This window comes from Chroicocephalus ridibundus, chromosome 12, assembly GCF_963924245.1.
Source record: "Chroicocephalus ridibundus chromosome 12, bChrRid1.1, whole genome shotgun sequence".
Taxonomy (NCBI): Eukaryota; Metazoa; Chordata; class Aves; order Charadriiformes; family Laridae; genus Chroicocephalus; species Chroicocephalus ridibundus.
In genome coordinates, this window is record NC_086295.1 from 7,513,097 (window position 1) to 7,525,286 (window position 12,190).

The 12,190-nt window shown below is 45.1% G+C and overlaps 1 protein-coding gene across 4 annotated transcripts in view; it reads right to left on the reverse strand.

The window, feature by feature from the left end:
- DOK5 (docking protein 5) overlaps nt 1-8,874 on the reverse strand; it is a 45,024-nt gene extending 36,150 nt beyond the window's left edge. Inside the window, exon 1 of one of the 4 annotated variants that reach the window (XM_063350345.1) lies at nt 8,398-8,874. In XM_063350345.1, coding sequence (XP_063206415.1) covers nt 8,398-8,463 — 66 coding nt within the window. In that variant the 5' untranslated portion in view covers nt 8,464-8,874. The remainder of the gene's footprint in view (nt 1-8,397) is intronic. The other 3 variants (XM_063350346.1, XM_063350347.1, XM_063350348.1) reach the window with 3 other exon arrangements.
- Nucleotides 8,875-12,190: the final 3,316 nt, after the last annotated feature.

Here is a 12,190-nt window from a genome sequence, read left to right on the forward strand (position 1 = left end):
TTGGTGTGTCGTGTCTCCCCCCCCCCCCACCCCGGCCTTACATCATTCTTGTTTCCAGTTTTCACAGCTCATACTCTAAAATCCCCATATTAAGTTTCTGGCACGCTTATTCAAGCACCAATCTCTTTAACCATATGGTTCTAGTCCTGCAGATTGCCTCTCCCCCATTTTACCTCTCCTCCCACAGGGTTTCACAGAAACAGTGCTATGCAAAACTTGTAAAAGTACATGTCATTTTAAACGTTCAACACCAATCTTCTCAATGAAGTTTCTACAGAAGTCAGCTTAATTAAAATCAAGAACAGAAAACCCTGAAAGCTTCATCTCTTTTCAGCTTCTGACAATCAAAAATTACCACTGAAGTTAAAAAAAAAAAAAAGCTGAAGATGACAAGTCCAAAACTTTATAGAAAAGTTTTTCCAATCTTCCAAGCTTGAAACAGAAGTTTTTCCATCTAGTCCTAAAACAAGCGTATGCAGTAAGCGTTAATGCCAGACTTTCTGAGGAACAGTCTATAGCACAGAATCATTGTATTTTCCCACTTAATCTAGCATATGGGCACTGACCAACACATCAATTCTCATGCAATACTCAAATACACAAGAGATTAACATCCTCCTACTTTTAGGCGAATGTTTAATATTGCCAGTAAAGCATTAATCAAAGTAAGAAGCAGGCATCCCAGAAACCCAAGAAGGATTTTTTTTCACTGAGTTTTTAAATTTATTCAGAAATATTTGAGTACTGCTCATGTTACTGCACTTAAGCAAGCATTTCCAAGAAACAAGCAACAAGTTACAAAGTCGTGAAGAAGTCAGCTCCCTCCTCTGCCACAAACTGAAGACTAAACTACTACAAATTCCTACTGTGGGGTTGTCCAGGAGAGCCCTAGTTCTGCCTTGGAGGACACCACTTACACCACATTCCTTCACACTGATGTCATTAAGAGGTTTTGGGCTCGTCAGACCCATCAAGCAAAGAAAACTGACACGCACAGATCCAGTTTCTGTCCTCAACAAGGTTAATACTGAAGAGAGAACTACTGCTGTCGTTGGAGCAGTTGCACCTTTCAGAAGTGACCCAGTTACTGTTACCTACTAATTTTTACTTCCCTAATTTCACTATGGTCAGGACTCTACTGAAGTTGGCTAAGCTGGTGCAGATCAGTGTCAAACAGTGTTTAACGGCACCCACACAAACTTTTTCTACTGTATGTTAACGTGATCCTCACACCAGTGAGGTCAGTGTTACTAACGCAGCTGCTTTCAGTCGAAGTACAACTTCTGCTTTTTCTCCTTCCCTCCACTCCAAGAAGCCAAGTCCTACTTCGCAGCCACATTTCCAGTGCCATTTAACACTTGCTTAAGGCCACCCTTTCAATCAGAAATCACTTAATCACACCCATGTTGATTTGGAGAAGCGCAAAAAAATCAAGTTATGCTGCCCCATCAGTGAGGGCAAGGGCACTGAGGAGGAAAGGCTGAGTCCCCTGAGCCATGCTGCCCCCAGGACAGCCAGGGAAGTGCCCCGCAAGAGCAGCAGTTGGAAGGAAGAGGTCAGGGCTGAGCTTAGTTCATCTTTAGCTCTTTGAATAATCTTGTTGCTAGAACTAAGGGCAGAAGTTTCTCCACTTCTTTTAACAAAGGTGGTGAAGCCATCATTTAAAACTCAGTTCTACACATTCGTTCCCGGAAGACCTGGCCCCACCAGTGGACAACAACAGAACCCGCCCAGGCAGGACTGCAGAAACACATCAGATGCTGGACAACCTGGTGTTTGCCACATCTGAAACCCTGGAGGACGCTGGCTGATCTCCGTGTCCTTAGGAAACTCCCACGGACGAACACAGGTGGCATCAGAATTGCACTTTTGGGCTTCAGCTGCTAAAACCCCGCTAACCCTCACGTTGGGCGCTCAGGTCTTTTTCTTGGATCCAGCCCAAATTTCCGTGGAGGACCCACTCTAATAGACAGAGGAGGCTGACCATTCCTTGCATAACAAGGAGATGCCTCCAACAGATGGGGTTACAGACAACCCCAAGAGCAGGCTGTGCAGACTGCGGATTTAATTAGAAGTGTTGTTAAACAGATACGACGGCAAGAACAGTTCTGTGCCTCGCCTCCTAAGTGCAAAGTGGAAGATACCTCATGAGACAGGATTCTGCAGAAATCTGTTAGCAGTGTTTTCTTTGCCAGACAGAGGTACAAGAAACAGATTGCTAGGTAAAAAAATTCCACTTTACCCCTCTCTTCCTCTCCGTGAGCTGTACTCTCCAACAAACAGATATAGAAGTCTCTGCAGAGACCTGCATTTTTAGGAACAGAAACTTAGCTGTGAGCCCAGCTCCATTAAAGTCAGTGGATCCTCCAAATGAGTGTTTTTAATGGCCTGTAATAATCTGATAGTAATACGGATTTATGGAGCAGATTCCCAGACATCCACACGCAGGAAATACCTTCATAAAATCATGGCAATAATAAAATAAATCAGGATGCCTGTTAATAATGTCCAATTCTAAGAGTTCTGCACATTAGTTTTAGTGTCCAGATTGTTTTTCTGGGTTGTAAACATCCAGTGTATCTAGTTAGCAACAGTATGTGTTCTAGAAAGATAAATATTTTTTAAGGCTTTTCTAACAAACAACAAATTGCCAGGACTATTTGTTTTAAGTACTTGTGTCATGCAGAAGCAGTAATCTATGTATATTAATTCAGCAGCATAAGCTGTCCTCACTTTTAATTTTAATAACCTTGCCTTTATATATGAAGGAAAAAACTTCATCCTCTTCTAGAATACAGGTCACCTTAATTTCCATATGCAAATTTTTTCAGCATTTCCTATTCTGCTTTTAGATGCGTATGATCATTAGCATTTTCTTGAATCCTTTGTGAAAACAAGCATTTAAGCTTGGGAAGGCTACTTCTACCGCTGTGAGCGCCAAAGTTGTTTCACAGCTCAAATTCTTGCATCTCCACCATGAAATCAGGAGACAGATAACCTGAAGTAACATGCTATGAATAGCCAGGGAACGGACATAGTTTCATTGTTAAAGAGAAGTTTGCTGAAGCACAAAACATCACAACTGTTACACTCTCTTTGCTTTATAACAAAAGAAATAAGTTTGCAAACAACTGTACGTTCTGTTTTTTAACCATAACTCATTCCTTACTTCAACCTGGATTTCTATTGGATTATGGCATAGACCTCTTATATCAAGAGTCTTCCTGAATAAAGACATTTTAAGAGTTTTACTAGCAAGTTTAAGATATTTAAGAGCTTTACTAGCAAGACAGATAAAGATTGCTTCCGCATTGAGAAGTCTGTGACAGAGGGAAGGGTACACGAGGGCACAAACTGCTGTATGCTCCACATCTTTTTTTAAGCCCTAAAAATTTAAAAGATGGTGTCTATCTTTGCTGTTGGATTTCTCCTGGGACACTGTTCAGTAACACAGTCTCCCCACATTGCCTACGCAGAGCTTTGACCCAACCTTGTACCACAGCAGGTCAAGTATCACAGTCCACAGAACCAAGCTCACATTTTTCTATACCTGTTATATTAATGAGCTTAAAAGCGATGATGTCTCAGAAACGGGGATACCGTGGAAATACCTGCACACAAGCCAGACGCATTCATACTCGACAAAGCTCGGGAGAAAGAGTGCAGTCATATTTGTATCATCTTAAGGTATGCTCAGACAGGTATTCTGCCCCTCCTGGAAAGCAGCAACACGAAGCCACCACAGCCAAACCCTCTGTTTGAAGAGGACGCCTGTTTTCCATGCAAGCCAGAGAGAATGTTTTTGGAAGCCAATGTTTTCTAGTCAATCAAGTCAATCAAATCAACAGAGCCAAGCCATACTCTGCAAGGCTTTACATAGCTGTGAATACGTACAGCTCCTCAATAGAGACATCTCTGCTCACCACCAGCACATCTCAGCCGGTTCTTTGAGGCACTTCTGTTTGATCAGCACTATTTTGCTTTCAGCTGCAGACGGCTCAAGGCAGTTGCTGTTCATCGAAGAGATTGTTTCCCTCTGACACTAACGGTACTTCATCACTTAATGCAACAAGACACTCCAAGTGTGTTACTGGCATACCAGAAACTAGGGGCTGACAGCTAACCCCATGGCATCTTGCTCCAGCAGTCTCCCATACATCAGGAGGCAGGGACAGGCCAGATGCCTGCGAACTCCGCAGGGTCTTCCGAGGAGAACAGCATCGTCTTCAAAGCCCTGCTCGGGAGGGCAGCTGGCACCCTCCCGGTGCCACACCATCAGCGCTCCCACCGCTGGTGCCTGTGCCCTGAGAACAGGCTTCAGGAGCATCACCCACCTTTGAGCCTCCAGCACCCGCTTCTGCCCACACCTTGACGATGGCAGTAGAGGATATCCTTAGAGCAGCTTCCGTGCCGCATAATCCTTGCTCGAATTGAAACGTGCCTTCCAGCAAACCTGAGTTTAGGTGTGGATGCAGGAAGGGTAAGGTAAACCTTAACTACAGGGAGTTCAATAAAAGCGTTAGACTGCAACCAACACACACCGCTGGGAGCCTCCCACCCCACGAGGGGAGGTGGGCTGGCTGCACCTGGAAGAATATCAAGTGTCCCTCGCCTATTAAAGCTCTTCAGGCTCATCAAAGGTCCTCTATTTCAAAGATTTGTTCCTGTTTTGATTTTTAATTGTTATTTGAACACTCAGTTGAGACATCCCAACCTACAATGAAGGCCCATGTGTGCTCACGAGCAGGGCACACCCACCCATCCTCAAAATGAAAACACAAGAACTGGCCTTTCCACTAAGGAGAGGAAACATCTCCATAATATATTCCTCCTCAGAAAGGTCACATCTGTATCACAGAACAAGTAGTTATTTGAAAATCATAATCACAAAAAATGCTTTTTCGGTACAGAGGCCATAAAATGACTCCCCAGTTTAATATATAGATATAAAGCACTTAATGAGATGGAAGATGACTGCAAGCAAAAGCACTCAGCACAGCAGAGTATCTTCCTTCCGAAAAGGCAGGTCCAATGGTCACTAGTGGTCACTGATGGAAGCGCTGCTCGGAGCAAAGCTGGGTTGTTGGGGTTTTTTTTGGTTTAAGGAACTGAGGAAGCTGGTGCTTTTCCACTGTCAGCAGTTTTCTAGCACACAACCTCCTCAGTGCCACTGCTAATGACATAACAGAGGGAGACCATTAGCGGAGGGAATTATCTTTCTCCCTATAAGAATAGGAAGAATCAGGAAGAATACGCTTTCTCCTGAATATATTTGGCTCTGCAGAAGACACATGTGATACAAATGTTGCTATGGAAACTATTCTATTAAATAATATTAAATTAAATTTACATATTTGAAGTGCACAAAAGCAGTCCAGGTACAAAACTAATTAACCTAAATTCAATCTTGAGATTACAAAGTAGGGCCTACCAGAATTATCATTTTTCTTCTAAAAGAGGCTTGGTTTTGAGCAAGTCGCTTTTCTGCACCCCTTTCTTTCCAAATCTGCACCCCAGTTATTCAGAAAAGTCATTTCTTGAGATAATTTGTACATACAAGCTCTGCTCCTAGTTCCCTTGGTGATGGAATTACCATAGCATTACAGAGGAAAACCCAGGAGCTGAATTCAGCCTGAAAAGACAATGCACTGATTACAGCTGTGCCACCATAACACTGGAACGTATTTTAATAACTCCCACTTACATCTCACCACACACACAGTATTGAAATCCTTCTCAATCAAACAAGAGTCCTACACAGCACTGGAGTAGGCTTGTCCCTCCTAATGTTTTCAGGCTCTGGGAAAGTTCTTTTAAAGTCAGTATTTTAAGGTCTAAAGTATTTTTTCCCCTTCCCACCTCCAGTTCCTGGGTGGCAAACAGCCCTCCCCAACATAGCTACCAGAAAACAAGCTGTTTGCATTGTTCCTTCCCCTCTGGAGAAGCCAAGCTCCCATTAGCCGCTGAGGAAGCCTGACTTCAGGCTGTTGGTAAAGCCGCGTGGCAGCCCCAGGTGCTCAGCCAGCTCCAGCACCCGGCTCCACACCACACACACCTGCAGCAGGGAGGAGAACACACGATCTCGCTGGGGCTGCCCACTGAGAAGTGGTTCCATTGCCGCCGCAAACAACACAAGCTTGTCCTGCATTTAAAGAACTCGGGTTAATCATAATTACCCACTTCTACTTGGGTATTGTAAATCAGGGCACTGGGCTCTTAAGCAGCTTATAGAAAATGCAAGTTACAGGAAGAAATCCGCACCCATGTTTCAACCTTCTGTTCTTAAATAGTGGGCCAATACTCTAAAGTGAGAACTGCAAGGAGACAAAAGCATTACTGCTGATGAAACCACTTATTTCCAAACAAACGGAGCAGCAAGATTTGAATAGGTCACCTCTCCCTCACAGCAGAGGCCTCCGTCACCAGATCTAAAGCAGTGACAGATCCCAGCAGCTCCCAGCTTCCCTCCCAAGGCTCTCCACAGCACTGGAAAGCCGGGGGGACAGCATGCCCAGAGCCACAGGCAGCTTGGGGGCAACCAACTCAGCGCTCTTCATTTTGACGTCTATGGCCTCTCTGGGACTTTGCCCAGACTTCTTCACAAAAGCACTTTCCATCACCCCTTTCACACCTTCCAGCCATTGATGATGATACAAACCTTCGGAATTAGAAGGAATTAGATCAAACAGAGAAACTGTCTTTTAAGAAAAAGAAACAAAACAAAACCAAAACCATTTAACATTTGCTCCATTTCCATGGACTCTGTGCCTTTCTCCATTTCTCCCTCTATTTTTGCGTTCAGCTGTCAGATGAACTTCTACTGAGAGGGCACTGAACACTTCCTCACCACCACCACCCCCAAAGTGCTTTGGAAAACCTTAATAAAGGAAAGACACAGGCATTAACAGAATTTACACCTATTTTAGAGTTACACGCGCCTTATTCATGCGCCCATTGGGCTTCACTGTTACAGTATGGAAAGATGTGTCAAAGTGTTGGGTTTTTTTACCTTACTTTTCATTTATGCTGGAGCAAAGTGAATACTAACATACATTCAGGAACGAAAGGATAGTTACGATACACTAATTCTGCCAAATTTACTACAAGTTCTCTCATAATGACGTTATCTCCATCTGTCACAGAATCATGCTGTTCTTAAAGAAAAATAGCCTGCTGGAATACTTTAAAATGCTTCCCAGTTTCCATGCAAGTCAGGGAGATGCAAGTTACCAGAATGGCAGAGAAGGCATTGAACATGGGTACAGCAAGAGAATGTAAGGAGCCAGCAAAAGCTTGCAGATGACCCCTCATAATAAATCTTGATGCAAAACTCGTGCTATGAACAATTCAGACTTGCCAACCCAGCAGTTCTCAGCAAAGACAAGAAATGAGTTGCATTCCGGTCCTGAGAGGCTGATACATCAATTAAAGCATTTTATATACACAAAGCCTCCCTCCAGCTTGTGTCCCCCTGAGCCGCGCTGGCTCACTAAGGGAGACGGGAGGTGTGGAGCCCGCAAGTCCCATCGCTGGGGCGGCTCTGGTGGCCCGCTCAGGGCAGCGGGCAGCAGCAGCTGCCACGGCACTGTGGTCACAGACCATGCTTCAGGAGAGCATATGCCAAACTAGGAATCGTGGGGACCTGACCCACCACTGTTGCCTATCTAGTACCTACAACTGAAACTAGGAACACACCGTGGTAGTAAAAGAACAGACTTAACAGAAGTTTAAAATTAAATAAGGAGACAAAGGGGGCTTTTTGGATTTTCACTTTGTGCAACTCAAATACAATGAACTTGAAAGCCCTGAAGATACCACAAGGTCTTCACCTGACCCACTCGGCACCTTCAAGCCCTGATTTGCAGCAGCCCCTTCCCGGGAACGCCGGGACTTCAGCAGCTCCGGAGCGCTGCCAGCCCTCATCCCTGCCCGAAGTCCCGAGGGCACGGGCACCCCCAGCCCCCGCCGTCCTCCCGAACGCCCCCCTCCCCGCCGGGGCTCGGAGCCCTCCGCGGCAGCCGTTCGGCTCCGGCCCGAAGTTGGGGGTGGCTGCCCGGCTCCGGGCGAAGGGCAGAGCCGGGAGGTGGAGGCGGCACAGCCTTCCCGGCAGGCAGCATCCCCACCTCCCAGCGGGAGAGAGGAAAAAAATATATCTGCGCACGTGCATATATAGAATGCATGCATATATATATATATATGTGTGTGCGTGTGTGTATTTCGGTGCTTTTATTCTTCTTCCCCTCCCCCCCATTTTTTTGTTTCGTGTCTCCCCTGCGGAGACACCCGCTGAGCTCAGTTTGCAAAAAGAGGAGGACAAAGGAGGGGAAGAAAAAAATGAAAATAAAAATTCCCGAAGGCAGGTGGCCTCGGGGAGCCCGGGCGGGGGCCAGCACTCACCCCCAGCCGCCGGCTCCGGATGCGCACGTAGCCCTGCTTCACGATGTCGTTGAAATTGGAGGCCATCCTTCCCCGGGAAAGTTGGAGGCGGCCGGCGCCGCTCAGCCAGCCCGCATGGCGCGCAGCAGCCTCCGCAGCCGCGCCCCGCTCCGCACCGCCCCGCGGAGCGCCCCGGCCCCGCGGCGGGCCGGGCCGTGGGACGGGCCGCCGGCAGCGCCCGCCTTCCCACGCCCCCGCACAGCCCGCGGGGAGCGAGGACTATCCCGCCACGCACCCCCGGCCCCGTCCTCCGCAGGGCTGGCGGTCCCCGCTCCCGAAAGTCAGTTTTGAGGAGCAAAGCGCTGAGGGACACCCCCAGTCCCCACCATCGCGGGCTCTGTGGGGAGCCGTCTGAATGCTTCACGCCGCCCCACCAAGCGCGTTGTTTCCTCCAGCTGCAGGTGGCTCAGCTGGGAATAACCAGATCTGCCCCGTCCTGCTGAGGCGATGAGGCTCTGACCTGTGGTTTTACACAGGAAAGTGGGTTTCCCAGAAAGTCTTTCAGATGCCTGAAAGTCTGCCAAGTGGCGCAGCTCCAGAATCTCCTTCTAAAGGCTGGTAACCCGAGCTGTTGTCCTATGGTGTGCTTCATGTCGTGGAAATGTCACAGGAGCATATGCTGCATTTTCTAGGCAAAGTGAGGTTACAGTAAGGAAGAACTTTGCCTGGCTCTGGGCCCCGGGGTTGCCTTCGGCATCCCCCAAGTTCTCCTTTTCCAAGAACATGCAAATATTGCCAAGTACGCATCGAGCCCAGGAGAGGGGGGCTCCGGGGACTCCGCCTGCTCTACACGGGTTACCTGCTAGCGCTACGCTATAAATACTACGCCCTGGAAAGAGGGACCGCTCATCTCTTCATAACGTCTTTTAATAGCACTACAAATATAGGCAGTCTGAGGTCAGCCAGATAGACGACTTTGACTTTGAGAATTATCGTGCCGCGGAAATGACAAACGGGGCAGCAAGGAGGAAGGCAGGGCAGAGGCAGCACCTCGCAGCCGTGCCGAGCGCAGGGTGATGTGGAAGCGATGCCTGCTTTTATTTAGTTGTTCAACAACTACAAAACTCACTTACGATAAAACTGGCCCCTTTCTGGTTTAAATATGTAGCTCCTTCATTTTAGCAGCAGCCAGGAATGATGGTGGCTGCTCTGCTGTGGTAACAGCGTGGCGCTTTCAGTTCTTGCTTGAAGAGGTGATTATGCTTTGCAAGGCTTTACGAAATATTAATTGATGGAGTGGATTACAGAGATAGAGTGTAAGACTCTCTAGCTGAAGGGCTAATTCACTTAGGATGAAGGAGACAAGTCTGCAGTCCTTGCCTGAGTCTACTTTATTATTTTACACTTCCCTCTCCTTTTCACTGAGCTGTTTTACAGCATGCATAAAATGGAACAGCTTCAGCCAGAAACAACAAAAACTTCCACACCCATGCACCAAAATACGCCTGAAACGAGAAGAATATTCTGCGACAAGTCCGTCCACTAGGATACTATGACCCGAAATCAACACAGAAGTTGCATATTACAAAGCATGGGTTCCTCACTGCAAAATTGCCAAGTAATGTATTTTTGTTAAATATGTTGTACAGACCCCAGAACACCGTTAATACCGGTTCCGTAGCACCATTTGTTAGATTTCACTGCTGGTCGAAAGCTAGAAAAGTTAAGGCACCCAGCCTGCTTCATCCGTGCATTCAGCGCGGAAACGTATTTCACAATCTCAAGCACCATAAAAATACTAATGCTGGAAGCATCACGTATATTCTCAACCCAGAAAAAAAAACAAAACAAAAAAAAAAAAAAACAAAACAGAGAGTGCTTATTTTGGTTTCAAAGACATTTGTAGCAGGAAACAAATTACAGAGCCACTTTAGATGTCTTTTCAACAAGTTTAGACGTTTCTTCTAATCCCTTCCAGTACCTGTAAACACATCCTGCTGATTTCATTAGCCACTAGCATATTCTTGCAGGTAAACACATTCCTGAGAGCTTTGCTAAGTAAAGGTGGATTTAAGCCTGTGCTTATTCTTTGATGAATTAGGATATTAGTGTCCACTTACGTTTTCACTTTGAACAACGTAAATCCCTTACACATGCTACGGTTCAAAGAGAAAATGCATTTTAATTCCCATGTGTGCAATATGTTCCAAGAATGTGCCAGAAAATCTCATTGTTCAGGTTTTCAACCCAATACTATCACTAGAAAAAAAAAAAACCCCAAACCTTGTTTACCAGGTTTTCAATACTGATGCAAATGTGTGCTCTCATTGTTTTGACAGGAGTCCTTCTTTCATTTCCCTAGGGCTCTATTGACCATTTGCACTCCCCATAAGGAAATGCTGCACATGTTTATCTACATTCAAAACTGTATAAAACCTTTTTAATAAGCCTTCATTGAAATGCAAATTCTTTTCCTTTTAATGACAATGTTTTTGCTATTATTTCTTAGGAAGAGTCAAAGGTCACTTTGAAGTACTAGCCTGCTGTTAATAATTTAAGTGGATTATTGTTATATTCTAATCTCATAATAACTATCATTGTATCGCCCTACAATGAGCTCGTTTGTTTTTAGGGCTCTGGAAACAGAAATCACTGTTATGCATTATAACTGAAAATGAAGGTATCAGGGTTTTTTTTTTTCAAAATGCCATACTGACATTTTAAAAACAAGTTACATCCACTTTATTGTATTTGCTGCATGTCATCCCCTGTGTCCATGATAGTATTTCATCACAGTCTAAAGGCAAAATTTGACAAACATCTCGGAGACTTACCAAGTTAAAGAATAAGAAAACCGCCGAGGCCATTTTAAGGAAGCAATATTTTCTGTGGAAGCTATTTCCTTGAACAGATGGAGCTGGTACTAGTCAAGCATTTCCTAACAAAAAAAGTTTCTCATTTGATCACCCCGAAATGATTTTCTGGAAATGTATAACAAGCATCAATATTTTTTTATGAAAAGCTCCCATAGCATTTTGTTTCCAGAAGGTCAAGATGACAACATTTTTCCACTACGGTTTTGATTTTTCAGAGTCGTTCAGAAACGATAACGTCACAATGAAGTGTTCTGACCTTATCAAGTGCTTTGAGGTTACTGGAATGCAATATTTCAAACACAGCGTCTCCACAAAAAGCTTTTTGGCATTCCTATGTCTAATTTTGTTTTGGTGTGAGATAAATTTTTGACATTTCTTTCTGATTTTTGCAATGGAAAATCTGCATTTGGACGACTTCTAGCTGCAAGGAAATGCAACAGATAATGACTAAAAGCAAGAAAGTGTCATTCTTTTTTAAAAAGTGGGGTTTTTTCCCTATGCTATTGCAAACCTCGAAATCCCTTATTCTCCTTTTTGCAAAGGCAAACTTGTAGTGCTGCCTTGGATCATTAGGCCAGCCATATTTAATTTTGGAAAAGGAAAGAGAGGAGCTTATTCTGAATTCACTTCTTTCACAATGCAGAGATTCGATTAGTTTTGCCTTATAATTGTGGCTTGTTCTACTGCTGGTGCTAAAGCAAAACCATGCGCTGGTACAAAACTGCTCAGAAATTCTCTTCCTTCACCATTTACATATCATTGCACTAACTGATTTTGAGTGAATTCTGCAGAAATGAAGGTTTCTCAGAAGCTTTTCTATGCTGTTACATCCTCTTCTGCGTGTGTTTCCAATACACCGTGAGGCTGCCTGTGCAGTGGCCACTCTGCCAGGCATCAGGCAGAGGAGCCGTGTGTTGGGTCACAGAATTTAAGAAACC